Consider the following 26,276-nt stretch of genomic DNA (forward strand, 5'->3'; position numbering starts at 1 on the left):
GGAAAGCAGCCAGCTTAAATGAGGGCAAAAACAGAGGTATTCCACACAGACACTGACCAGAATGGAAAGCAGTGATTCACAAAGCTGCCATAGACAGGCCTTGGGTTTCACTTTGAGAGCAATTGGGGGATTGGGGTCAGTAGCGGTATGGTAGGGAGGCATCAAGATAAAAGGCAGCCAGGCTCCTTCTCCCTGGAGAAGTGTTGCCTGTCAACCTCAATCCTTCCCTTAATCCTTTTCTGCTGCCCCACCCCCACGACTCATGATGACCGGTGTCCTGGGCCTTTAAGAGGTAGCAAGGCTGGACTGAGGAGAGCGCTCACACCTCTCCCCACCCTGTTCCTTCTCCCTGGCTGTAACTCTGCCAGCTGCAGCAGTAAACTGCAGTCGGGGGAAGCAGTCAAGTGCAAAGGAGAAAAAGGAGCCAGGCTGAGTCTTCTCAGCGGAGAGCTCTGCAGAGCTCCGGAGGCATTGCTCACAGACGGGATTCCTATCTTACCACGGTAAGGGTCCTGGAGCTCCAACCAAGCTCTACCCAAGCCTGCCTGAGTCCTAACTCAACCCTATAGATGTGTACCTATCCTGAATAGGTTAAACTAGGCTCCGTTTTTCCACCCTGAGACTCCCCTGGACTCCCTCCTTCCCTCCTGGTTCTCTTCAGTTTATCCTCTGACTTAGTTTTGTTTATTTGTTTGTTTGGTTTGGTTTTTCGAGACAGGGTTTCTCTGAGTAGCCCTGGCTGTCCTAGAACTTGTTCTGTAGACCAAGCTGGCCTCGAACTCAGAGATCTGCCTCCCTCTGTCTCCCGAGTGCTGGGGTTAAAGGCCTGTGCTGCCACCACCACCAGGCTTAATCACCTTTCTTTCTGGCTGTGTCAAACACCCTTTTATAGAGAAAACTTAGCTGTCCAGGGCCATGAGTGCTGACCCTAAGCCCCTTCTCAGAGGTGAAACCACCCTAATAGGAGAAGAAGTAGAATCAGATGCATTAATAGACAGTTGAGGGTTAACAAACGAGAGTTGTCCAAAACCCCTGAGGTATCAGAACTCCTTAGGGAGATAATTTTAAGACATTCTTGGAAAGAGTCAGGGTTTGAGTTTTGTTCCTTGCCTGCTTAATGAGCCAGGGCAAGGTCTTGGTGTGCCAGCATGCTGTATGCCGTGGGATTTTAGGCCGCTGACAGCCTCTTCATCTGTAATGGGGGGATTTAGGGCTTCCAGACTTGCCTTTGTACCAAGAGTGCTTGTTAGGATGCCCACAAATATTCTCATGCTTCACCCTTGGAAATTTTGATGTGGCAAATTCTAAGACACTCTTCTGGAGATATTGATCTAGGCTCAAGTCTACGTGCTGTAAGACAGCCTTCAAGTTTTAGCATGCTAAGGGATATGACCTGTGCCCAGAGCTATCCTATCTACTTTATATGAAACAGGTTAGCAAGGAAATAGACAAAATAGTTCTCTTCCTTCCTGCCCCTTGGAGAGAAATTTGAGATACCCTGAATCCTACTGTAATGTCGTTGGCACATATGATGACACTTCCAAACCCCATCTGTAGGTGATATAAGCCACCTAGAGGTAGAGGACCAAACCTTGCTTGCTCTGTAATACTGGGCCACTAGTCCTAGGGAAGTTTGTGTCTATATTACAGAGGTTATTATCGAATGTATGTGTTAATCTCTCTCTCTCCCTCTTTCTCTCTGAACCCTCAAACTTCTTACATAGTCAAGGATGACCTTGAACACCTGATCCTTCTGCTTCTCCCTCCCAAGTGCTAAGAGTCCCATTGTGCCTGGCTGACCCAGTCTCTCTCACTCTGAGATTTACTCCTCTGTGTCCTTACTGGTGTCCCCTCTCCCAAACCCTTTGTTCTTCTCACCCCACTGCACCTGCATCCGTTGTGACCAGCCTTCCTTTCAGACACCAGCAGAAACACCGAGCCCTAGAACATGTAGGTTCTAACACATTCTTTGGGCACTTTGTTTGTCAGTCTCCTAGGATACAGGGAAAAGTGGGGCTGAGAGGAGGGGCATGCTCCTGAGCGTTCAAACCAAAGTGCCCTCTCTCCTGGACGCTAGGCTCAAAATCCATAAAGGGGCTGAGACCCAGAGCTACTGGGGCTTAGTGGAGATCAGGGAGGGGAATGGCAGGAAGAGGTGATGGGGAAAAAGGATGAGGAGAAGGATAAGAAGAGAACATAAAAAGCATGACGAGTGAACAGAGAGGATTGTGAGAGAAGAGTGAGCTAGGAAGAAGGGAAATGAAAGAGGTTAGGCATGGGATGGGGAAGGCAAGACAGTGGGCAGAAAAGAAACTTGTTCGGTGGGATATAGGGGGCTCAGAAGATGACGGAGAGGAGAGAGAGATCATCAGTGTCCCTCACTGATTCCTGGCCTCCCTTCAACCTGCCTGCTGGAGGAGGCCCTTTCTAAGGGAAGAGTTGGTGAGCTCTGCACCGGTTGTAGCTAGACCTGTCACTGAATGAGTCTGGCAGGACAGCCAGGCTTCCTGGTCTTCAGTCTCCTCCGAAGCTCAGGTCTCAGATGCTGTGGCTTCCTGAGGTGCTGCTGGAGTTCTCTTGACCATTACATCCCATAGCTACAAGTTAAGACCATTGCTCTGGAATGGGGCCAGGTTAGCTGGGGGGAGGGGAGGGTTGGCAAAGCAGTTTTCCAAGGCTGGTTTAGGAAGTTGTTCTGGCTCCTGGGCTCTGTTCTCAGGCTTCCCATGTTTCAGGACATGTAAGGCTCCTGGACACAGGAACAGAGAAGGTAGTTCTGTCTTCTTCCAAGCCCAAGAGTCCTGTGCCCACAAGGTGGAAGCTGAAATTTAGAGGAGACTGAAGGCGAGATTTCGGCCCGGGATAGGCTTCAAGCTCAGGTCACCCTCACCCTACTGTGCTCTGAGCACCTATGGAATGTAAGAGTGACACATTATTACTGCCTCCTCCAGTCTTCATACAGCAGTTTGAAGCTGTGTGACCATTCCAAACAGTGCATCCATACCTAGGAAAGGAGGTGCTTTCTGCCTCTGAAGGCACATGTTCAGTCCCTTCTTCCATTTAGAGGGCTCTTCTTGTCTCAGCTAGAAGCACATACTCAGCCTCAGCTAATAAAACTTTCTTCCTGAACCTGCCACAGCTGTTTCTCTCCCAAAAAACTGTCCCTCCTTTTCGCCCCTCACTCCCCTACCCCCTTAGAGAGCCCTCTCCAGGTCTTTAAGTCAGGGAAGTCGTATTTTCATTGACTCTTACACTGTCCTTAGAGTCACTTACTGCCAGGTGCGGTGGTGCATGGCTTTAATCCCAGCACTCAGGAGGCAGAGGCAGGCAGACCTCTGTGAGTTCAAGGCCAGCCTGGTCTACAGAGTGAGTTCTGGAATAGCCAGGGCTACACAGAGAAATGCTTGTCTTGAAAAACAACAACAACAAAATGTGGAATGTCATGCTGGTTATAGTGGTTCACATCTGTGATCCTAGCACTCTGTAGGTGGGAACAAGAGGATCAGGAGTTCAAGGCCAGTCTTGGCTACATGAGACTCTGCTCAAAGAAAGAAAGAAAAAAGATTCTGCCCCAGCTCTTTAGGAATTTGACACAGTGTACATGAGAGTGTAAACAGGGCTCCAGGAATAAAAAATCTCCTACCTGGAGGAGAGACAGCTAGGGTGTAGACAGAGGCTAGTCTCTGATAAGTGTTGGCTGCAAGATGGTAGACCCTAATAATGAGGACATGGGGCATGAGCAAGGTGTGGAGCAATGTTACCTACTGAGTGTAGGTAGCAAGAGAGTGTTTGGAACATGCCCTGCTTTAGTCCTCCCTGGAGAGAGCCATGAAAACTAGCTAACAAAGATAGATCTATGTATCTTAGTTTAAATTCTAATCTGTGCATGAATTGAGACAGTTAAGGCTCAGAGTCAGCAAACTCAGAAGTGCACATAGCTACAAACTAGATGAAGTACATGCCTGATACATGCCACTCAGGAAACCCTGGGTTCCTTCTCTTGTTCTCTTAAACTCACCCAAAGCCCTCTGCTCCTCTTTGTTTCTTTAGGGGACTCTGGCACCAGCTGGTGGAGCAGTGGGTAATGGCATCTCAGATTCAAGACCGTGAGTACCCCTGCAGGGGAAGAGGTCTGGGAGGAAAGCCTGGGGAATAAAGGAGGTTAGACCCTGGTTACAGAGCTCCTCTGGGCCCTCCTGCCTCCCCACAACAAGTCCCTGCTTTTCCTGACTCAGGACTGACCACTGATCAGGACCTGCTGCTGATGCAAGAAGGCACCATGATGCGCAAGGTGAGGACCAAAACCTGGAAGAAGCTAAGATTCTTCAGACTTCAGAATGACGGCATGACAGTCTGGCATGCACGGCAGGCCGACGGCATAGCCAAGCCCACTTGTGAGTGACCTTGATAGCTATGGGTGGGTAGATAGGTGGACAGGTCTCTGAGGGATCCAGAAGTTGGAGGGCAGGGGAGGGGCCAGGATCCTGTAACAGTGGTCTCTTGTGCAGGCCCACTTATGTGGCTCTATACAAGACGACAAGCCAGCCTTTGCCTTTGTAAGACTGTAATGAAGATTAATTTAGTCATTACACATAGGAAGTTTAGAAAAGCCTTGGCACATGATGAGTTATTTATTATGGTCACTATGACTGTGATCTGTCCGAATTAAAACTGGCTCTGCCACTTTCTGGGTGAGTAGCTTTGGACAAACTACTTAATTGAACTGAGGTTTCTCATCTACAAAATGGGGTTAACCTGCACCCTATCTGTAAATTATAGAGACTTGATGAGCTAATGTGTAAAACACCTAGCATGAGACCTGAAACCTGGACAGGTTTCCCAAATGTTAGACATTACAATACTTCAGAGCACAAAATACATCCCCAACAGTGTTCATCCTGTTGGCCAAGCTCTTTATAATACATTTAAACACTTGATCACAGAATAAACAGAGTCTGCTTTAGAGACATAATCTGTACTCATGAACCACACTACCCCGAGCTGAGGTAGGGAATGGAAGAATTTCTCTGGCTCCCTTCTCTGTAACTTGAAAGTGGAGACCTGCAAGCCTGAAACACAGGCAAACACTATATACTCTTTGGGTGTGTCTATTCTACAGATGGATGTATTTGTCATCCCCACTAGTTCTCCTGTGAGAACCATTGGGACCTTCCATGAACAGGGACCATCCGCCACTTAAGATGTGGACACTGAGGGTCTCCACACTGCCAGCTGATGGCTGGGAGTCAGATCTTGCCGGGTCTAGCTGAACCTACTTGCCGTGCTGACTCATGTGAACTCCTGAACCATTGGGTCTCTGTCACCCTGCCCAGTGTCCTGTGGGATTCAGCCTGCAGAAGCTCAGGTTCCTTCTCTCCGTGTCTTCATGGAGACAGGAGTTCTGGTCACTGTCCCCTGTCCTCGGCGCTCTCACCTGTCTCTCCTCTGGCAGTTTCCATCTCTGATGTGGAGACAATCCGGAAGGGCCATGATTCTGAGCTGCTGCGCTATCTGGTAGAAGAGTTCCCCCTGGAGCAAGGCTTCACCATTGTCTTCCACGGTCGCCGCCCTAACCTGGACCTAGTGGCCAACAGTGTGGAAGAGGCCCAGATGTGGATGCGAGGACTCCAGCTGTTGGTGGATCTTGTCGCCAGCATGAACTACCAGGAGCAACTGGACCAGTATCAACCAGTTAGGGTGTGGATGGGTTACTGAAAGGGCCAGATGCTACAGAGCCAGGGAAGGTGGGGGAGGGTGCAGAGATAGAAAAGCCAAATGATCCAGGTGTTGTGGAGAGACTCGGAGGCCAAAACAGAGCTGGTGAATCTGAAGGAGAAATGGAGGTTTGCCAGTTAGAGTCTGGGAATGAGAATTGGGACCCAGGCTAGGAGGAAGGGCCAGTGAGAGGAGGGAGAAGAGCAAGCAGGGTGCTGCTCCTGTGAGCTAAACAGACACCCCGGTGTGGGAAGCAACTCCTAGAGGGTGCAGTGGCATAGACTCACTTAACGATTCCTAGACTGAAGTCAGCGAGATGATTCCACCCGTGAAGGTGCCTGCCACCAAGCCCTGACAACCTGAATCCAATCCCTGGAGCCCACATGGTGGGAGAACTGACTCCCAGGCCTCTGACACCCCCCCCCCACACACACAGTAGGTTGCAGACCCTCCAGTAGTATAAAAGAAGTCCCTAGATTGTACATTACTTCATGCATGTATACATTCACTCAGCACCAATCAGCCAGACTCGCCACCATTATGCCTAGCTGTAGGGACATCAAAATTAACGAGGCCAATTTGTGTAAATAATTTAAGTACCAAATTAGAGGAATGCTTGATTCTACCTAAGAGTGTTCTGATGCTGGGCGGTGGTGATGCATGCCTTTAATCCCTGCACCCAGGAGGCAGAGCCAAGTGGATCTCTGTGAGTTTGAGGCCAGCCTGGTCTACAGAGCGAGATCCAGGACAGGCACCAAAACTACACAGAGAAACCCTGTCTCGAAAAACAAAGACAAAAACAAACAAACAAAAAAAATGAGTGTTCTGAGAAAGAGCCAGAGAAGAAAGCATGTGAGTTGGGGTCCTTAAATTTTGGACTAGAGTAGGCCGGGCGGTGGTGGTGCACACCTTTAATCCCAGTACTTAGGAGGCAGAACCAGGCAGATCTCAGTGAGTTCCAGGCCAGCCTGATTTACAAAGTGAGTTCCAGGACTGTTAAAAAGGGAAACCCTGTCTTGAAACCCTGCCCCTGCCACCCCCCATCCCAATTTTTTTTTTTTTTTGGACTGGAAATGTTGCTCTGTTGGTAGAATGCTTGCCTAGCATGCAAAAAGCCCTGGGTTCGATCCCAACACTGCATAAACTGGGCATGGTAATGCATGTCTGTAATCCCTGTACCCAAGAAGCAAAAGCAGGAGGATCAGAAGGTCAAAGTCATCCTTGGCTACATGGCAAGTTTCAGGCTAGCCTTGACTACATGTAATGTTATCAAAGAAAGAAAGAAAAGTAGTGTAAATTACCCTGAAGAAAGAGGATGGCAAAGGCACTCCTGTCTGGGAGGACAGCATGATTAAGGTGTGGGGAGAGGAGACGGAAGGCAGCAGGTGAGGGGGGGTGTTCAGAGGGGCTGCCGAGAGAGGCAGAGGTGCAAAGGCAGACACACTGAGGAGGCTGGTGATCTGGCAGGGTAAGGGCATCTTAACGACTAGGTCAGAATTTAGATTTCTTCCTTCCTTCCTTCCTTCCTTCCTTCCTTCCTTCCTTCCTTCCTTCCTTCCTTCCTAAGATTTATTTATTATGTATACATTGTTGTTTTCGTGTATCCCTGCACGCCAGAAGAGGGCGCCAGATCTCATTATAGATGGTTGTGAGCCACCATGTGGTTGCTGGGGATTGAACTCAGGACCTCTGGAAGAGCAGCCAGTGCTCTTAACCTCTGAGCCCTCTCTCCAGCGCCCTAGGTTTCTTTCTGTAGACAGTAGGGAGGTGGGTCCCTTCAGGCACCTGAGCCATACAATGACAAGATAGATTTACGTTCAGGAGAGAATATTCTAGAAGCTGTGTAGAGGATGGGTTGGCTCGAGAGACAGGGGCGGTGTCAGTGGATGAACACACACCACTGCACACACGGTGCTTTTGCCTTGACCCAGAGCTGGATGGGTGAGGGAATGGTTCCACCGAGGAGACAGAAACCAGGACGGCAGGATGAGTTTCCAAGAAGCTCGACGGCTGCTGCTTCTGATGAATGTAGAAATGGATCAAGAATATGCCCTCAGTCTTTTTCAGGTATGCTTGCTTGGAGGATTTGCAGGGGCCCACTTGGCAGCACACATTTGTTGAGCCCTTACTGTGTATTCCTGTACCACTCCAGTGGGGCTGGTGTAGTGAATGATTCTGGCCCCTCACTCTTGTTGGGAGGATGACTCATAATCCCTACAAAAAGAAAATAACAGGGAGGAGAGAGGTGGCTCAGTGGTTAAGAGCAATAACTGATGTTCCAGAGGACCCAGGTTCAATTCCCAGGCCATCTGGTGTCTGATTTTTACAAAAAAAGGAAAATAACAACATGTTATTATATTGGAGCCGGGTGGTGGCACAGGCCTTTAGTCCCAGCACTTGGGAGGCAGAGGCAGGTGGATCTCAGTAAATTCACAGGCAGCCTGGTCTACATAGTGAGTTCCGGGACAACCAGGGCTACACAGAGACCCTATCTCAAAAAAACAAAATAAGCCGGACAGTGGTGGTGCAGGCCTTTAATCCCAGCACTCAGGAGGCAGAGCCAGGTGGATCTCTGTGAGCTCAAGGCCAGCCTGGTCTACAGAGTGAGATCCAGGACAGGCTCCAAAGCTACACAGAGGAACCCTGTCTCAAAAAAAAACAACAACAACAACAAAAAAAAAATGAAAAACAAACAAACAAAACAAAACAAAAAATAAAACAAAAGACCCAATATGTCATTATGTTGGACCTTCCTGTTCATAGCCAGAGTTTCACAAGTGCCCACTACAAAATTTCATCTGCAACGTGACTAAAGAGAAGGGGGCAGATTCTGGCTATTTGTTTGTTTTGAGCTGGGATCAAATGTAGCCCAAACTGACCTCAAACTCACTATGTAACTGAGGATGACCTCGAACTCCTGACCCTAAATTGGGATTAAAGGCATCTACCATTACTTCTAATTCTCTTCTAACCATTTACAGACCTCCGAGAGATATAATCTTTTGTGTTAAAATTTTTTTCCTCTATCAACTGATAAGGCTAAAACTTTGCCTTTTATTTCCTGGAGTGACTTCTATGCCCATGAAATGCCAGGAGTTCTGTGAGAGTTTTATACACATATGCTAAGATGCCCCTTTCAGGGTCTGGGAAGATGACTGTTAGTAAAGTACTTGCCAAGTAAGAACAGGACTCAAGTACTACCCTGGCATCTGTGTAAAAGGGGTGTGTGTGTGTGTGTGTGTGTGTGTGTGTGTGTGTGTGTATGTGTTTCAGGGGGTACCCTCAGTACTAGGGGGAGAGAGAGATTCCTGAAGTTTGATGGCCATACAACCCTACAGGACAAAAGATCATACGGTTTCCCACTGTCCACCCATTCCCGGCTGACTCTTCTCTTGCAGGAAGCAGATGTGTCACAGTCTGACACTCTGGAAGGGGAAGAATTTGTACAGTTCTATAAGGCCCTGACTAAGCGCACTGAGGTTGAGCAGCTATTCGAGCACTTTTCGTCAGATGGACAGAAGTTGACCCTGCTGGAGTTTGTGGATTTCCTTCGAGAGGAACAGAAAGAAAAAGACCACGCCCCCGACCTTGCTCTGGAATTCATTGACCGCTATGAGCCTTCAGAGAGTGGTAAGGAGACTGGATGTAATAGATGCTAGACACGGAATGGGGAGGGGCTAAAAAAACGAAGACCCAGAGACAAGAGTCTTCTCCGGATGTAGGGAAGGCTGAGTTCACTCCTCCCCTGGCCTCCTTTCCAGTCATCTACTGAACCACAGAAATAGATTTTCATCTCTCAGGAGGAGGAGAGTCGGAGGTCCCTTTCCTTCCCTGTACTCACATTTCACATATATTGGTGAAATTATTAAGGCCACTCCACGTAGTTAAAAGGGAGGTTTATTTTGTGGGGTAACTTACAAATGAAGGAATAGGTTGTAGGGTCTGGGAAAGGTATGGCGCAGTCCGGCCGTGTTCTCTGGAGAACTCTGCTCGGTCGACCTCCAGCGTCCAGGGTCCCAGAACCAAGAGAGCCCCTCCTCTCCATCCTGGGTCTTCAGTTTCCCCCCTCAGCCCCGCCTTGTGGGTGTGACCATTACCGAAGCCTCAATGGGGGTTGGAACTTCCTGGCCAAGGCTGGCATGGCTACCCACTACACACATCCTTTACTTCGGGGGAATCCTTCGCCATACCAACTTTGTCCCCGTGGAAGAAGAAAACACTCACTCACTCACTCTGGCCTCTTCCCATGATGGTTCTTCTGCTCCAAGTTCCACGGTCACTGTTCTTTTGGATGGTAGTTAGATTCTTGATGATTCTTGGACATTCTCTATGGTCATCTGAGTCCTTAAGCCCCTGAATCAGGAATCCAGTCAGCATAGGCCTGAGGCAGTGATGAGGCCATGCATTTGACAAGTACAGCTAAAATATGCCCTCTTTATCATTAAATTCTCGTCTGCTTTGCCTTTAATGGACTCACTTCCACCCTCCATTCCCTTCAGAGTGTGAGAAGTTTATGTCAGTAGTGAATTATTTACAAAGCACGTCCACATTCTTCACTTAATTTAGTCCTCACTTCAACTTTGTAAAATGGAGAATAATCAATCCATTGGGATTTCACTGAGTATCCCACACTGTGCTAAGATCTCTACACTCTGTTCTTATCTTAGCCTTCCTGATAAAATGGGCTCTACTAGTAAGTCTGTTTTAGAAATAGGAAAACAGGGGTTTCAAATCTTCAAATACCAAATGGGGAGCTGAAGAGGTAGCTCAATAGGTAACTGTGCAAGCATGATGACCTGAGTTCAGATCCCAGCCCCCATGTAAAAGGCCAGACATGGCTAGAGGTGTGCCTGTACCCTCAGTGCTGGGATGGAGGGCAGAGATGGGGCTTACCTGGGTTTGCTAGCTGTCAGCCTAGTTTCAGGTTCAGTGAGAGACCCTGTCTCAATGGTCGAGGGCCACTAGACATCCTTCTCTGGCTTCTACACACACACTTATACACACTATACATTTACACCACGTTCATACACAAACACAATAAAATAAAAATAAGAGAGATTAAACAACTTTCTGGAAGCCAGGAGCCAAAGAGAATGGAACTGGAATCCAAACCCAGGTCATCCCACAAGCAATGTCTCTCATGAAATAAACTAGGATGATTGGGATGGATAAGTGATCCAGGTTTGCTGGGCCTCGACTTTCACTCCCATTCATTCATTCATTCATTCACCCCTTCAGCAAGTTCCTTTTTTGTTTGTTTTTTGAGACAGGGTTTCTCTGTGTAGCCCTGGCTGTCCTGGGACTTGCTCTGTAGACCAGGCTGGCCTTGAACTCAGAGCTCCGCCTGCCTCTGCTTCCCTGAGTACTGGGATTAAAAGCATACACCATCACCACCCGGAGAGGAATTCTTATTGAGTATAATGTGTCAGGACCTATGCCAAGCACCACAGAGACCATGATGCCTAAGCCAGACAAGAACAATGCCCTCCTGGAGCTCAGAGTCAAACAATGTGTTAGAGTTATCAGTGCTTCCTGATTTGTGGATGTACTCAGAGAAGAATAGGAACTCTAAAACAATACTTTTGGAAAATAAAATATTTTCTTAAATTTGAAATAAGATCTCAAGCTGAGTGTGAAGGCAAAGTCTTTTTTAATCTCAGCACTTGGGAGTCACTGGCAGGCGGATCTCTGAGTTCAAGGCCAGTCTGATCAACAGCATAAGTTCCAGGACAGCCAGGGTTACAAAGTGAAACCCTGTCTCGAAAAAAAAAAAAAACAAAAACCAAGCGTGTACAGCCATGCTAGTCAGGAAACAATAGTAAAGAAGTCTGAAGAAAAAAGTGGGATCCTCTGTTGCAGAGCAGGATCAATTCCATCAATTCCGCCTGCCATGGCTTCAATGTGTCCCCTAATGCACACACGTTAGGATGGAATCCCAGTGCATCGTGTTGAGAAGTGAGGCCTTAGGGTGAAACCTCCTACCCAGATTCCTGCCATTCTTCACTCTGTGATTTATCAAACCTACATCTAGGAAGCCGGTCATGAGCCTCACCTTGTCCAGGCCTCTCTGCGGCTAAATTACCCTCAGTGAGACTTCACAGCCCAACAGTACAAGGCATGACTGCTTGGGTTCAAATCCCAGCTCCAACACTTCAAGTAGCCATGTGACTTAGGGTAAGCTGTCTAAACTTGTCACAGGAGCTCTATTATAATACTGACCTCACTGTGTTAGTGAACTGCAATGTATAATGTCCTTGTATGGAGTAAGTGCCCAGTAACTGCTAGTCACTGTTGTTACTGTATGAAGTCCACACTGGGAATAATGAGGACCATAGAAAGAACCAAAGGACCATTTCCTCAGCAAGACTGTATACAGTCTAAGGAGATGCTGACAGATGTTCCCCCCCAAACACCAGAGGTCACAGCATAGGTCATATAGCTGCACAGCCCAAACAAGAAAGCACAGGCACTTTGGCCAGGCTACTAATAACTTTTCTAGCTATATCCTTAGGCCTTAGATCTGGATTCTGTGCTGTCTTTTATAATAACCGTGAGCTCCAAGGACTATGTACATTTAAAGGGACCAAAATCATCTAAAATTACAAAATGACTTCCTCAGGCACACAAGCCCTATTTCAAGGTTCATAGATATATGTATCTAGGAGCTGTTGGGTCCTACAATGCGGAATAGAGCATTCTCATGGTTGTGTACCGTTCTTTTAGATAACACTGGACTAGAATGTTCAGTCTGTTAGTTTTTTAAGACATGACCTCATGCTGGGTGGTAGTGGCGCAAGCCTACAATCCCAGCACTTGGGAGGCAGAGCCAACAGGATCTCTGTGAGTTCGAGGCCAGCCTGGTCCACAGAGCGAGATCCAGGACAGGCACCAAAAAAAAAACAAAAACAAAACAAACAAACAAACAAAAAAAACAACAAAAACTGTGGCCAAAACTAGCATTGAACCCAAAGTCAAGATCCAATGACCTCTGCCTCACAAGTGATGTGATTATAGGTGTGTACCACCATCTGCCAAAATGATTTTTTTTTTTTTTTTCCGAGCTGAGGATCGAATCCAGGGCCATGTGCTTGCTAGGCAAGCGCTCTACCACTGAGCTAAATCCCGAACCCTCAAAACGATTTTTTTAAACTAATAGAAATAGATGGGTTGGGGATTTAGCTCAGTGGTAGAGCGCTTACCTAGCAAGCGCAAGGCCCTGAGTTCGATCCTCAGCTTAAAAAAAAAAAAAGAAAGAAAGAAAGAAAAGAAAAGAAATAGAAACAATTTATTTAAAAAAGACAAGCTCTCAGAAGAATTAAGGTGGGGACTGGCAATGTGACTCAGTGGGTAAGGTGCTTGCTGCCAAACCTTATGACCTGAGTTTGAGCCTGTGGACCCACGTGGTGGAAGGAGAGAACCAATTCTTACTAGTCCCTGACCTTCACAAATGTGCCATACCACATGCACCCCTGCACACACATGCACCCCTGCACACACATGCACAAACACGAAGTAAATAACAAATATATACCGAGCGAGCGGGAGAGAGAGCGAGCGCATGAGAACATGCGAGCGAATGAGGACAAGAGAGCACATACCAGGATGTGGCACATTCATTTAATCCAAGCACATAGGATGCAGAAGAATCTCTGCGTGGTTGGTTTTTGTTTTGTTTTGTTTCCAAGATAGGATCTCACTATGTAACTCTTGACTATCCTGAAGCTCACTATGTAGACCAGGCTAGCCTAAAACTTGGAGATCCTCTTGCCTCTGTCTCCTAAGTGCTGAAATTAAAGGTGTGTGCCATTTCCCCTGGATCTCTGTGCGTTTGAGGCAAGCCTAGACTACATAGAGAGTTCTAGGCCAGCTAGGGCTACATAGTGAGATCGTGTTTTTACAAAAAGAAAGGAAGGGAGGGAGGGAGGGAGGGAGGGAGGAAGAGAGAAAGAAGGAAAGGAAAAGGGCTAGATAGCTGGGAAAGGTCTGTTCTCAGTGGCAAGTATAACGTGGCAAATTGGGGATCTGCAGACTGGGTAGGCATCTAAGGGGAGAGGAGTAGAGAAGAGGCTTATGGGTGTGCCGGGTCTCTCCCTCAGAGCTTCTCACTTTTGTGGTCCACACTCTAGGCAGATTGCTGCATGTGCTGAGCAAGGATGGCTTCCTCAGCTACCTCTGCTCGAAGGATGGAAACATCTTCAACCAAGACTGCCTCCCGGTCTACCAGGATATGACTCAGCCTCTGAATCATTACTACATCAACTCCTCTCATAACACCTACCTGCTGAGGGACCAGCTTTGCGGCCAGAGCAGCGTGGAGGGATACATACGGTACAGTGGTGGTTCGGGGGGGGGGGGGGGGGGTCCAGCTCATGAGATGGACTATCTGTGGGAAACTAAGGGGCAGATAACAGGGACTGAAACATAAGAGAGCTTAGGAACCTCAGATTCCTGGGTACCTGAGAGACTTGGAGAACATCTTAGCTATTAGCAGGATGGCAATGAAACCCTACAGATAAACTGAATTCTTCTCTATCACAAGCTAGGAAATGCTGAGAATTCAGGGGTCCTCATGTTTATTTTGAGCTAGTACATGGACTGCTTTAAAGCGGTGGTTCTCAACCTTCCTAACGCTGCGACACTTATTAAACTGATTTAAAGCATATGTATGAGTTGAATCCTATTGGAGAGAGAGGCACATGCCTGCAATTCCAGCACAAACAAAAGTTCTAAGTTCCAGGCTGTCTGATAAAAGACCCTGTTTCCAACATCAATGGGGGGAGGGGGGCGTGGATTTACCAGACATTTGAATGACCCAGGTGCTATATTGGGATATACATCCAGAATCGTGGAAATATTGTGAAGGCAATGTATGTAAAAGCTTGCTATGGAGGATGATGAGCTGGGGCTAGGTGAAGATAGATGTGAGCTGCAGTCAGGGCCCAGTGGACTGAGATGCCTCCATGGAGATGTGTTACTTGAAGTGGTCTGGATAGACAGGTGCTAGTGAGCATTGTTCTTTCCAGAGCAGGGAGAGGTTATCTCCTTAGGTAGATCACACCTTGACCTCTCCTACCTCTGGGGGTTTGGGGTTCTTGCAGGGCCTTGAAGCGGGGGTGCCGCTGTGTGGAGGTGGATGTCTGGGATGGACCTGGCGGGGAGCCCATTGTTTACCATGGACATACTCTGACCTCTCGTATCCTGTTCAAAGATGTCGTGGCGACATTAGCACAATATGCCTTCCAGGTAGTAGCCCCAGGTTGGGAACAACACTAAAACAGGCAAGGTCTGAAGGAGATGTGACCGACTTGGTCTGCTGAGGTGGGAAGTGTAGAGAGATAACGCAGGTGGTGTGATATAGGCAAAGGAAGGTTTGATTGTTTTGTGTCATGTTTTGAAAATTATTTTATTTTTCAAGACAGTATTTTACTGTGTAGCCCTGACTGTCCTGGAACTCACTTTGTAGACCAGGCTGGCCTCGAACTTATAGAGATCTGCTTGCCTCTTCCTCCAGAGGCTGGGATTAAAGGCATGTGCAAAAAAAAAAAAAAAAAAGGCATGTGCCACCACTGCCTAGCCAATAAAAGGTTTTTTTTTTTCCTTTTGTTTTTTTAAACTCTAAAGCATCAGACAAATATTAGAGGATCACTATGATTAAGTGTTGGGTATGTTACTAGTAATTAGTATTCATACAGGTAATCACTAGTTCCTAGTAACTACTTCTAAAACTTTCTGTTACCCGTATAGGAGAGGTTGGGTAGGGGAACAGACAGTGGTGAGTTGGGCTGGGGCCAATAGGAATCTAGATATGAGAGTGTAATGTGAGCTCACAACTAGGGGAATAGCCTGTCCTCCACACTGAGACTGAAAACTCCTAAGGCTTCAGAAGGACTTGGATCAGATTGTATCGTTACAAGATTTGAGGTCTCAAGAGTGACCCTTAGATGTGGATATGTCCCAAGGAGTGGGCCTGAGATCTATCAAGTTCTCACAGAGCCTTGTAATAGGGCTAGGGAAGTTTAGCAATCAGTATACTCATTCGAGTTCATAAATGGGGCCGAGGAACACAGGGTTTTAGAATTCTGAATGCATCATCCTCTCCCCTCTGCCAGTCAACAGACTACCCACTCATCCTGTCTCTGGAGAATCACTGCACCTGGGAGCAGCAGCGGACCATGGCACAACATCTGACCGAGATCTTGGGGGAGCAGCTGCTGAGCACCACCATAGATGGACTCCTGATGGATACGCTGCCCTCGCCAGAGGTAGGGACCCCGCGGGCCAGCCAGGCCTTACTGTGGCTTTCACACTCCCTCACTGTGGCTCCCTCTTCTACAGTCCTCTTCTACCTTCAGAAGAACCATCTTGCTTTTTAGTATACCTACAGGTGAGTTTTTGTTTTGTTTGGAAACATGTAGCCAAGGCTGGCTTTGAACTCCTGACCCTCCTTTCTTCAACTCGCAAGTACTGGGATTACAGGCATGCACTACCGTGCCTGGTTTCTGTGGTTTGAGGGATCAAGCCCAGGGCATTGTGCGCACTAGGAAAACATTGTACTAAGCTCCATTCCCTAGCCCTTAATAGTTCTTGATAGTTCATACAGACTTTTCAAGCAATATAGAGAAAGGGGAATTTTCCCCATTATGATCCCAAACACTTTCATGGCGGTATATAATGAATAGATTTTTAAGAATATTTTATTCATTTATTTATGTATTTATTTATTTATTTGTTGGTTTTGAGGCAGAGGGGGGTGGTGCATGTGCCATGGCAAACATGAGTGTGGAGGCCAACAGGAGTCGGTTCTCTCCGTCTCATGGAGGTCCTGGAGTTCAAACTCACATTACCAGGCTTTCGGCAAGTGCCTCTCCCCCCTGAGCCATCTTGCTGGCCCCAGTGAATTTGTTTTCACTGTTCCCTGAACCTCACTCATGCTAAGCACATGCTGTGCTACCAGCTACTTTCGGCTGCCACCACCACCACCACCACCACCACCACCACCACGTCCTCCTCTTCCTCATCTTCCTCCTCCTCCTCCTTCTGGAGACAGGTTCTCATGAAGCCCTGGCTGGTCTCAGGATAGTGATATGTAGCTGAGGATGACCTTTCCTTGAGCCGCTGTTCTTCCTGCCTCCACTTCCCAAGTACTAGTATTACAGGCATGTGCCATGACAGTCCATTTATGATATGGTGGAGCTCAAACCCAGAGCTTTGTCCATGCTAAGGAAGTACTCTGCCACATTTTCAGCACCATCAATAGATTTTTAAGCTTAAACAAATACACACATACACACACACACACACACACATTCATATTAGAAAAACTATGGGGCTGGAGAGGTGGCTCAGAGGTTAAGAGCACCAACTACTCTTCCAGAGGTCCTGAGTTCAATTCCCAGCACCTACATAACCATCTGTAATGAGATCTGGCGCCCTCTTCTGTATACATAATAAATAAATAAATCTTAAAAAAAAAAAAAGAAAGAAAAACTATGAGTGGGGTTACTGTTCATATTTTCTCATTTCATATCGTAAGTGTATTTTCATGAATGTCTTTTCCTCTTTTTTGTTTTTTGAGACAGGGTTTCTTGGCATAGCCTGGCTGTCCTGGAACTCCATATATCAGACTCGCCTCAAACTCAGAGATCTGCCTCATTCTGCCTCCTCCTTAGTACTGGGATTAAAAATGTGAGAGACTACCACCCAGCTTTTTCTGTCTCTCTCTTTCTCTTCTTTCTTTTTTTGAGACAAGGTCCCATGTAGCCCAGGCTGCCTTTGTACCCATGATCTCCTTGCCTCTACCTCCTGAGTGTTGGGATGATGCCTGGTATGTACCACCACACCAGGTTTAAGTAGTACCCACTAAATTACATCCCCAGCCACATATCTTTTTTTTTTGTTGTTGTTGTTGTTGTTGTTGTTGAGACAGGGTTTCTCTGTGTAGCCTTGACGGACCTGGAACCAATTGTGTAGACCAGGCTGGCCTCAAACTCAGAGACCTGCCTGCCTCTGCCTCTTGAGGGCTGGGATTAAAGGTATAAGAACTTTTCTTTCTTTCTTTCTTTCTTTCTTTCTTTCTTTCTTTCTTTCTTTCTTTCTTTCTTTCTTTCTTTCTTTCTTTCTTTTCTTTTCCTCTTACTAGTTCTTCAGTGTACTGTTTTATGCCAGTGCCGTGTAGGGCTCTAATTTATTCAGTTACACATTTAGGAGACAATTAGGTTGTTAATTTTCATCCTGTCCATGCACTTTGTCTATTTATTCTTTCTTTGAATTTCTGAGTTAAAGCATTTGTATTCTAGGTACACTGGTGGTGGTATTGTGTGGTGTACACAACTGCCAGCCAAGGAGTTTACATTCTAGCCGGAGGTGGTGATTCCCAAACTCAGGAGGTGGAAGCAGGGGGTTCAGGAGTTCAAGGCCAGTCTCTAGTACATTGTGAGCTGGGAGTCAGCCTGTGCTACATGAGACCCTTTCTCAAAACACACACACACACACACACACACACACACACACACACACAGAGAGAGAGAGAGAGAGAGAGAGAGAGAGAGAGAGAGAGAGAGAGAGAGGAGGAGGAGATTGCATTTTGACAATTTTGATTATTTTTGCCGAGTTGCTCTCTAGAAAAAAATACCAAATTATACTCCGACCAACAGAACAGAATAACTGCAAGCAACTCCATAGTGAGATGATTCGTAATGGCAAACATTGGATAGAAGGGCTTGTTTTTGTTGTTGCTCTGAGTTTTTTGAGTGCTGGGATTACAGCATGCACATGCATGCTTGACCCGCCTTAGCATCTAGTCCTGCCTGCCTCCATTCAGAGTGCTGCAACTACAGGCCTGAGCCACCTACTCCCAATTCATATCCTTTCTAAAGGATAAGACTTCAAAAAACATTCTCTCTCTTCATACTCCTATGTGCTTTATATATGTCAACCTTTCACTTAAGGGAGTTTTCAGTGTGTAAAATGTGAGTGAGGACCCATTGATTGTTTTTCATATGGATAGAAACATTGTAAGTTTGTTTGAGAATAAGTGACTCTCTACCATATGTATCAAACCCTCTGGGAAACTTCTGGTGACTCACTCTCTTTGGCCTTTGAGATGGTGAGACATCTGCTATCTTCGGGAGGGGCTTGAGCAGACAAGTAGACAGGTCTCTTTGTTTTTGTTCCCTAGCAGCTTCGAGGGAAGATCTTGGTGAAAGGAAGGAAGTTAAGGACAATTGAAGAGGTTGAGGTTGAGGAAGAAGAGGAAGAACTAGACAAAGATGACAGGTCAGAGCTGGATCCAGACCCCTACCCTGTGTTGGACACTCAGGTTCAGCCCGAGTCCCAGGAGCTGGTCTCTGGAAACAAGGACAGTAAGGTGAGTCTGGATTAGTTATTTTGGAATGACATTTGGTCAGCATGCATCACAAGGTGAGGGCCAGTTACTGAAGAGTCTAGATCCAGGCAGGGTGGAGAGCCAAGGAGAAAAATGAAAGAGGCCAGCATCTCTATACATTACATATTGCCATCTACACATCTATTGCAATGGGTTTCCAACTTCTTGGATCATGAAGTCTTGGACAAAGCTTCTTATTCAAAATTGATAAATATCGAGCCATTCTAGTTGCAGCCCTCACCTGACTTTCCTGGGTCTAAGTGACATGGGGTAGGTGGTTCTGGCCTGATGGGTACTTATGTAAGTTCAAGAAAGAAGACAAGGAAGGCAGGAGATGAAGGAGCTAAGTGACTCTGGACACAACTTTGTCCTTCACAAAATCCTTAAAGGCAAATCTGAAGGCTGTTGGTCTCTCCCTTTGTCTCTCTCTGTCTCCGTCTCTCTCTCTCTGTAGCTATTTTATTGGCTGAATAGGAAGTTACTGGACCACTAATAGCTGTGACCTCAGCTATAATGGGATAAGTTAGAGAAAGTGTTTTGGAAAGGATGCAGTTTGAGGAGGAGCCAGAAGTATCCAGATATAGGGAGGCCAGGTGAGAAAATGTACCACTGGTGGAACCACAGAGATCCAGGTGTGAAGTCTGCATTTCTGTCTCCAGTGCACTTACATGGCTTACTCAGCTGATTTATTATTATCCTGTGCTGAAGCCATGGTGTTTAAACCTGTTGTCATTTTTAGGGATGGAAATCAGGAGATAAATCCAAAGAAAATGTTCTGGTGTCCTCACATCCTTACAGGTGTGGATTTGGTGACCACCTGCATACTTTGACATAATCTGACTGCGTTCATATACTTTTTGTTTGTTTTTTGAGACAGTCTTGATATGTATCCCTGGGTGACCTGAAACTCATTATCTAGACCAAGCTAGACTCAAACTCATAGAGAGCCACCTGTTTCCGTCTCTTGAGTGCTGGGATTAAAGGCATGTACCATCATGCAAAGACCATGTATACATTTTGACCAAATGTTACTGTTCGTTTGTTTTTAAGAGAGGCAGGATGACTGATGCCTCTCTGTTTAAAAATAATAAAGACTGGTCAACCAAGATGTAGCATAGAGAAGGCCTTCCAAACGCAGAACTGAAACTGATCTGAGCAGTACATGCAGACTGCCTTTATTCCCATCCTCACCCCCAGGTTTTGGCGTGTCCGATGGCTTGTCTGCTTATCTGTGGTCACATTTTGGTCCATGCTCCTAGTTCCATTCCTGTGTCCTTTTTCTTGTCCAACCAGGTGAGGCAGGAGGGAGAATACAGTGGGGAGGCTTTGGGCAGAGGCTGAAGTTGGATGGGCACTAGCTTCTTCTCTCCAGATCACTCCGAACTCAATACCATCTTCCTGTCCACTTTCTCTTCCAGGATTGCACGACCATCTTGTGCCCAGACCTGTCTGCCCTGGTTGTCTACTTGAGGACTGCCCCCTTCTGCAGCTTCACTCATTCCAAAGAAAATTACCACATCTGCGATATTTCATCCTTCTCTGAGACCAAGGCCAAGAACCTTATCAAGGAGGCAGGTCAGGAGAGAAGTGGGATGGGTAACTTCAGGCCTGGCAGGCAGGTAGGTGAGCCCCAGAAACAGAACGGGGGCACTAGAGAGATGGAGGAGTTAAGACACTTCTTAGGGCAGGCAGTGAGAAAAGTGACTTGGTTTCAAAGACAGACTCCCAGAGTCCAGTCTGACCTCAGACACGCTCTGTAACTGAGGGTCACCTTGAACTTCGCATCCTCTTGTCTCTACCTCCTAAGCTCTAGGATTGCCCCGTACACCACCGTTTCCAGTTTGTGCAGTGCTGGGGTGCAAATCCAGGGTGTTAGGCCTGCTTGGCAAGCGCTTGACTAAGTTACATTCCCAACCCACGAAAAGATTTGTGAATAGTGGACACAAAGCTCTAGGGAGAAGAAAATTTGGGGGAGGTGGCCACCTTTCTGGAGCCAGCTCAGATTTCAAGAGTGAAGTAAGTAGAAAGGGTCCTTAGGACTGGAGAATTGGGAGGACCTACCTCAGAGACAGAACCTCCATCTCCTTCCCTGTACCTTTTCACAGGCAACGAGTTTGTGCAGCACAATGCCAGGCAGTTATGCCGTGTGTATCCCAGTCGTCTGAGGACAGATTCATCCAACTTTCACCCCCAGGAACTCTGGAATGCAGGCTGCCAGATGGGTGAGGAGGCAGCAGAGACAGGGAGGAGGGAGTGGAGGATCAGCTGATGGGAGGTAAAGTCCCTAGTGGAAATAGGGCCGGGATGTTTTAAAAGAGAGCTAGGGTAAGCAAAGTTGAGAAAGGGTGCTGTCTATTGGAATGCTTCCAGCAGGCACGGCAGAGGCTCATGCTCTGCTCTATGGCCTAAGCTGGTTTCCATCTGTCTTCCCTTCCTCGGTCCTCCAAGTATGTTACCCAGCTCCAGCAGGCATCCTTACCCCTACTGTCTTCTAATTCCCCCAAAAGAGGGGCTAGAGGGCCAAGGAGGATGTCTGTGCGTTCATGTAATATACACACGCCTAGGTGTTTATAAGAGAGGTGTGTGTGTGTGTGTGTGCGCGCGCGCGCGCGTGTGTGTGTGTGTGTGTGTGTGTGTGTGTGTGTGTGTGTATGAGAGAGAAAGAGTGGGGAGGGGAAGAGAGGGAGAAAGGAGGAGCCAGGAAGGGGAAGGGAGAAATAGGGTTTGTAGCCCTGGTTGGCCTAGAACTTGCTGTGTAGACTAGGATGGTGTTGAAGTTACAGGAGTCCTCCTGCCTCTGCCTCCTGAGTGCTGAGTTTACATGTACCATCACACCCAGTTCCCAAGGTGACCTTTTCTTTCTTTCTTTCCTGGGATGCTCAGTGGCGATGAATATGCAGACTGCAGGGAGTGCCATGGACATCTGTGATGGGTTCTTCCGCCAGAATGGTGGTTCTGGCTATGTGCTGAAGCCAGAATTCCTCTGTGATATCCAGAGTACCTTCAATCCTGAGAAGCCCATCAGTCCTTATAAGGCTAAGACCCTCTTAGTGCAGGTATGACAGAAACTGTTGGGAAGAACCCGGAATAGCTGGAATAGAAGTGTGTGTGTTGGGGATTTAGCTCAGTGGTAGAGCGCTTGCCTAGAAAGTGCAAGGCCCTGGGTTCGGTCCTCAGCTCTGGCAAAAAAAAAAAGAAGTGTGTGCTGGCTCAACCTGACAGGACTGTAATTGGTTGAAAATTCTCTTCCAGGAGTGGTAGCTCACACCTTTAATCCCAGGCTAGAGCTACACAGTGAGACAGTCTCAAATCAATGAATAAATAACTATATAGAATAATTTTTTTCAGAAGAGGGAGGACAGCCTGATTCAGTTGCAGACTTTGGAGCCAACTGCCTAGTTTCAAATCACTTTTTAGTTGTGCATCATTAGGCAGGTTGTCACCTCAGGAAACTCACCTGCAAGATAGGGGTAATGCTCCATAGCCTGCTTCACAGGGTTGTGAGGACTAGCTGTTAAAAGTGCTTACAAGCCCCGGGGCACAGTAGGTGCTACAGAAAAGGCTGTCGTCATTGCTGTGCCTGCTTCCAAGCCTCTGGATTCATTTAAAATGTCAGGTTGGAAACTAGAGCACCATCTCATCTGCAGGACTAGTTCTGCAGTCTATGGAGCTATAGAGAAAGTCCTCTTCTCTCCGGGGTGTGAGGCTGGGTGAGGGAGGGCTGGGCTGAGCAGGGACTCATGAAGTTCTAGTACCCTGGTTGCAGGTCATCAGTGGTCAACGGCTCCCCAAAGTGGACGACACCAAAGAGAGGTCCGTTGTGGATCCGCTGGTGAAAGTGGAGCTCTTTGGTGTTCCTGAAGACACCAGGCAGCAAGAGACCGACTATGTGGACAACAATGGTGAGGGACTGGACACGGGAAGTGTAGGGCCAGACTGCCAATCGCTTTCTATGCTGTCTCCCAGTTGGTGTGGTCACAGCGGTCCATGTTTCTGTGCAACCCCATGGGAGGCAGAGCGACACAGTCCAGGAAATCCTGGACCTCCTTTACAGACTAGTAAATTGGGGAAAATTCCTTATGGCTTTTATTTTGAAAGGTTTTTTTTTAATTTTTTTATCTTAGTGTGCGTACCACCTCTGTGTGCCTACAAGGCCAAGCGGCTTCAGATTCCCTGTATTGGGTTATAGGCAGCCATGATCCATCATATGTGGGCTCTTGGAACTGAAGTCAGGTCCTCTGGAAAAGGAGCAAGTGCTATTAACTTCTGGGCCATTTCTCTAGCCCCTGCCTCTGCATGTTACACAGTCCTCACTTGTAAAATGCTGACTGGCAATGTAGATTAAATGAGAATTCTGGGAAAATAACTAAATATGGCCTAATGAAGATGGTCAGTGTGTTCCTTTTTTTTTTTTTTAAACATTTATCTATCTATCTATCTATCTATCTATCTATCTATCTATCTATCTATCTATCTACTTATGTTCACAGAAGAGGGTGCCAGATTTCATTACAGATGGTTGTGAGCCACCATGTGGGCACTGGGAATTGAACTCAGGACCTTTGGAAGAGCAGTCAGTGCTCTTAACCTCTGAGTCATCTCTCCAGCCCCCAGTGTGTTTCTTTATTCCTCTCTCCACTTCAGGTATTAATCCCTACTGGGGGCAGACATTCTGTTTCCGGGTCCGGGTGCCTGAACTTGCTATACTGCGTTTTGTGGTAAAGGATTATAACTGGAAATCCCGGAATAGCTTTATTGGTCAATACACCCTGCCCTGGACCTGTGTGAAACAAGGTGAGGCAGTCCTTGGACTCCTGGCCAATATCCCAACTCTGGCTCCTGTCCTAATAAAGATCTTCTGCCCATTTTCAGGTTACCGACACATATCCTTGCTCTCCAGAGATGGCACTAGCCTCCACCCAGCTTCCATCTTTGTATATACCTGCATGCGGGAAGACTTGGAGGTGGATGAATCCTGAGGTGTGTATTACATAGCAAGAGTAGATACATAGGTGGGCTTTAGATGTTAAGGTACAAAATTGCCTCGCCCTTCCCCCTTTTCCCCTAAGATAGGGTCTCACTATGTAGCTCTGGCTGTCCTGGATCTCACTCTGTAGACCAGGCTGGCCTCAAACTCAGAAATCCACCTGCCTCTGCCTCCAGAGTGCTGAGATTAAAGGCATGAGCCACTAGGCCCAGTATACCTTGCCCTTCTTAAACAAAACTATGACTTGATCTTTTTATGTGCATTGGTGGTTTTTGCCATAGGCGTCTGGTCTCCTGGAACTGGAGTTACAGACAATTGTAAGCTGCCATGAGGGTGCTGGGACTTGAACACATGTCCTCTGGAAGAGCAGTCAGTGCTCTTAGCCGCAGAGCTCTCTCTACAGTCCCCTAGGAGCTGATCTTTCATCTAGTCTTTCCGGCCCTTTCCTGTTGTGCACTCTGTGCTGGAGTTCCCTCCTTATTGTTGCCCTAGGCTTAGTCCCATCCCCAGATCTTCTGTTAATCTCTCCCATCATCTCTGACTAGAAACACAGGGAGGGACTCGAAGCAGAGAAATCTACAGAAGCACTATCCCCTCCAACCTACAAGTCTCTCAAAATCCAGAGCCAACGAAAGGATCAATCAAGGATCAAGGCTCCCAGGCAAAGGTTGGGGAAGGATGCCTGACCCCAGAACTACGACTGTCTAGAGAACAATGCACAGCCCTGAGTCCCCACTGGACTGCTGCTCCTTAGCTGGTCTAAATAGAGCTTCTCTGTCCAATTTGGCTCCCGTATGGTCTGTCATTATGAGGCAAGAAGGAGATGTATGGGGTGGTGGGGGGCAGCATTTGAGTAGTCAGGTGGATGTATGGGCTGTCACTGTTGGGAAGAAAGGGAAGTATGTGTGTGTGTGTAAGCATGCAGAGAATCAAGGTTTCCAAGGGCTCTCCTCCATGTGCTACACAGAAAGGGCACAGAAGAGAGGCTCATAAGGGATGGAACAAAGGGACAGGGTGTGTGGCCTTCCCAGTTGGGCCTTTACACTGCCTAGATGCTTGTATTCCTTGATGCAGCTGCTGGACCAGTCTTCTGACTGATTAAAGCTGCTTCCGGGAGGAAGCGGAATGGGTGGCAATCCTCTTCTGACAAAAAGAGCTTGAAACAGGGCACGAGGGAAGAGTCAGGACAGATAACCTGGTCAGTTGCAGAACCTCTCTGAGGTGGAAGAAAGGACAAAGAGGCCTGGGAAGAGACAGGGCAAATCCAGACGACAACCTAGGAATGATAGGACAGGGATCCAGACACATCGTTAACTGGTAATCTTCTCTTTCACATGCTTACAGAGCACTGGGCACAGGAACACATGCAATTAGGTACAAACTGTTTAGAAAATGGTGAAACAAACCCAGGACTTGAAGCAGTAAGAAGGAAGAGGTAATGGAGTGAATAAAACAGAACCCTATAGCCAGGGACTCTGAGGCAACAACAGTAAACACAGGCAGTCCAGTTGCAGGTTAAAACCATAGTGCTACTCAAGGAGAAATCCACGTGTTAGTCCAAGCCTATCTTTTCCATAGCTGTTAATTTCAAAGGCCAGAGTCCCAAGGGTGGGGAGTGTGTTCCAGCCACACTGACATCCCAAAGCCAACCCTCCTTCAGGACCTAAGCTCCTCAGGCTAGCTACAGTCCCAGTTTGCATGTCTTGGACTATATGTTCTTCCTACACCAGAGGTGGGATAGGGGCTCAGCCTTCAGGTCCAGTCGGGGGAGCAGGAGGAGCAGGAGGGCTGGGGTCTTCCAGCTTCACATCATGTAGGTGCACTGTGGGAGTGGTGGGGTCTTTGCCCACACCCTGGTTGGGGTCGGCCTGGTCAGGGTGGTGCCTGCGCACATGCTTGACCACCTGGAACTTCTGCTTGGCTTTGTAGCTGCAGAGACGGCAGAAGAATGGGTGGCGGTCGGTATGGGTAAGGGCATGATGTCGCAGGCCAGCAGCCCAGCGGAAAGCACGGTGGCAAACATTACACACGTAGGGCTTGGCCTCACTGTGCTTGCGCAGGTGGGTGCGCAACAGGAAGCGTGTCTTGAATGCCTTGCCACACTGCTCACACATGAAAGCCCGTGCCTCTCGGTGTCGTGTCTCCCGGTGTACGCGCAGCGCATCAGCCCGGTTGGTACAGTACTCACAC

At 47.5% G+C, this 26,276-nt stretch overlaps 2 protein-coding genes across 8 annotated transcripts in view; one reads left to right on the forward strand and one right to left on the reverse strand.

The window, feature by feature from the left end:
• The first annotated feature begins 115 nt into the window (after positions 1 to 115).
• Plcd4 (phospholipase C delta 4) lies at positions 116 to 24,873 on the forward strand. 3 transcript variants are annotated; one of them, XM_036173537.1, is made up of 18 exons: positions 116 to 503; positions 4,051 to 4,106; positions 4,236 to 4,394; positions 5,453 to 5,681; positions 7,653 to 7,782; positions 9,114 to 9,345; positions 13,842 to 14,043; positions 14,814 to 14,958; positions 15,825 to 15,977; positions 18,896 to 19,081; positions 20,297 to 20,392; positions 20,518 to 20,674; positions 21,205 to 21,321; positions 21,983 to 22,155; positions 22,866 to 23,001; positions 23,744 to 23,893; positions 23,972 to 24,079; positions 24,632 to 24,873. In XM_036173537.1, exons 1-17 carry the CDS (start codon positions 148 to 150, stop codon positions 24,076 to 24,078), a joined length of 2,784 nt encoding a protein of 927 aa, XP_036029430.1. In that variant the 5' UTR covers positions 116 to 147; the 3' UTR covers position 24,079; positions 24,632 to 24,873. The 3 variants fall into 3 exon arrangements, with proteins under 3 accessions (XP_036029430.1, XP_036029429.1, XP_036029431.1); XM_036173536.1 differs by having other exon boundaries at positions 117 to 503; positions 18,893 to 19,081; XM_036173538.1 differs by lacking the exon at positions 20,297 to 20,392 and having other exon boundaries at positions 118 to 503; positions 18,893 to 19,081.
• Positions 24,874 to 25,391: 518 nt separating this feature from the next.
• Znf142 (zinc finger protein 142) overlaps positions 25,392 to 26,276 on the reverse strand; it is a 21,394-nt gene continuing 20,509 nt past the window's right edge. For all 5 annotated transcript variants that reach the window (XM_036172878.1, XM_036172877.1, XM_036172876.1 and 2 more), the window contains one exon: positions 25,392 to 26,276. This exon is cut by the window's right edge and continues 25 nt beyond it. In XM_036172878.1, coding sequence (XP_036028771.1) covers positions 25,832 to 26,276 — 445 coding nt within the window. In that variant the 3' untranslated portion in view covers positions 25,392 to 25,831.

The sequence above is a fragment of the Onychomys torridus genome, chromosome 23 (assembly GCF_903995425.1).
Source record: "Onychomys torridus chromosome 23, mOncTor1.1, whole genome shotgun sequence".
Lineage (NCBI taxonomy): Eukaryota > Metazoa > Chordata > Mammalia > Rodentia > Cricetidae > Onychomys > Onychomys torridus.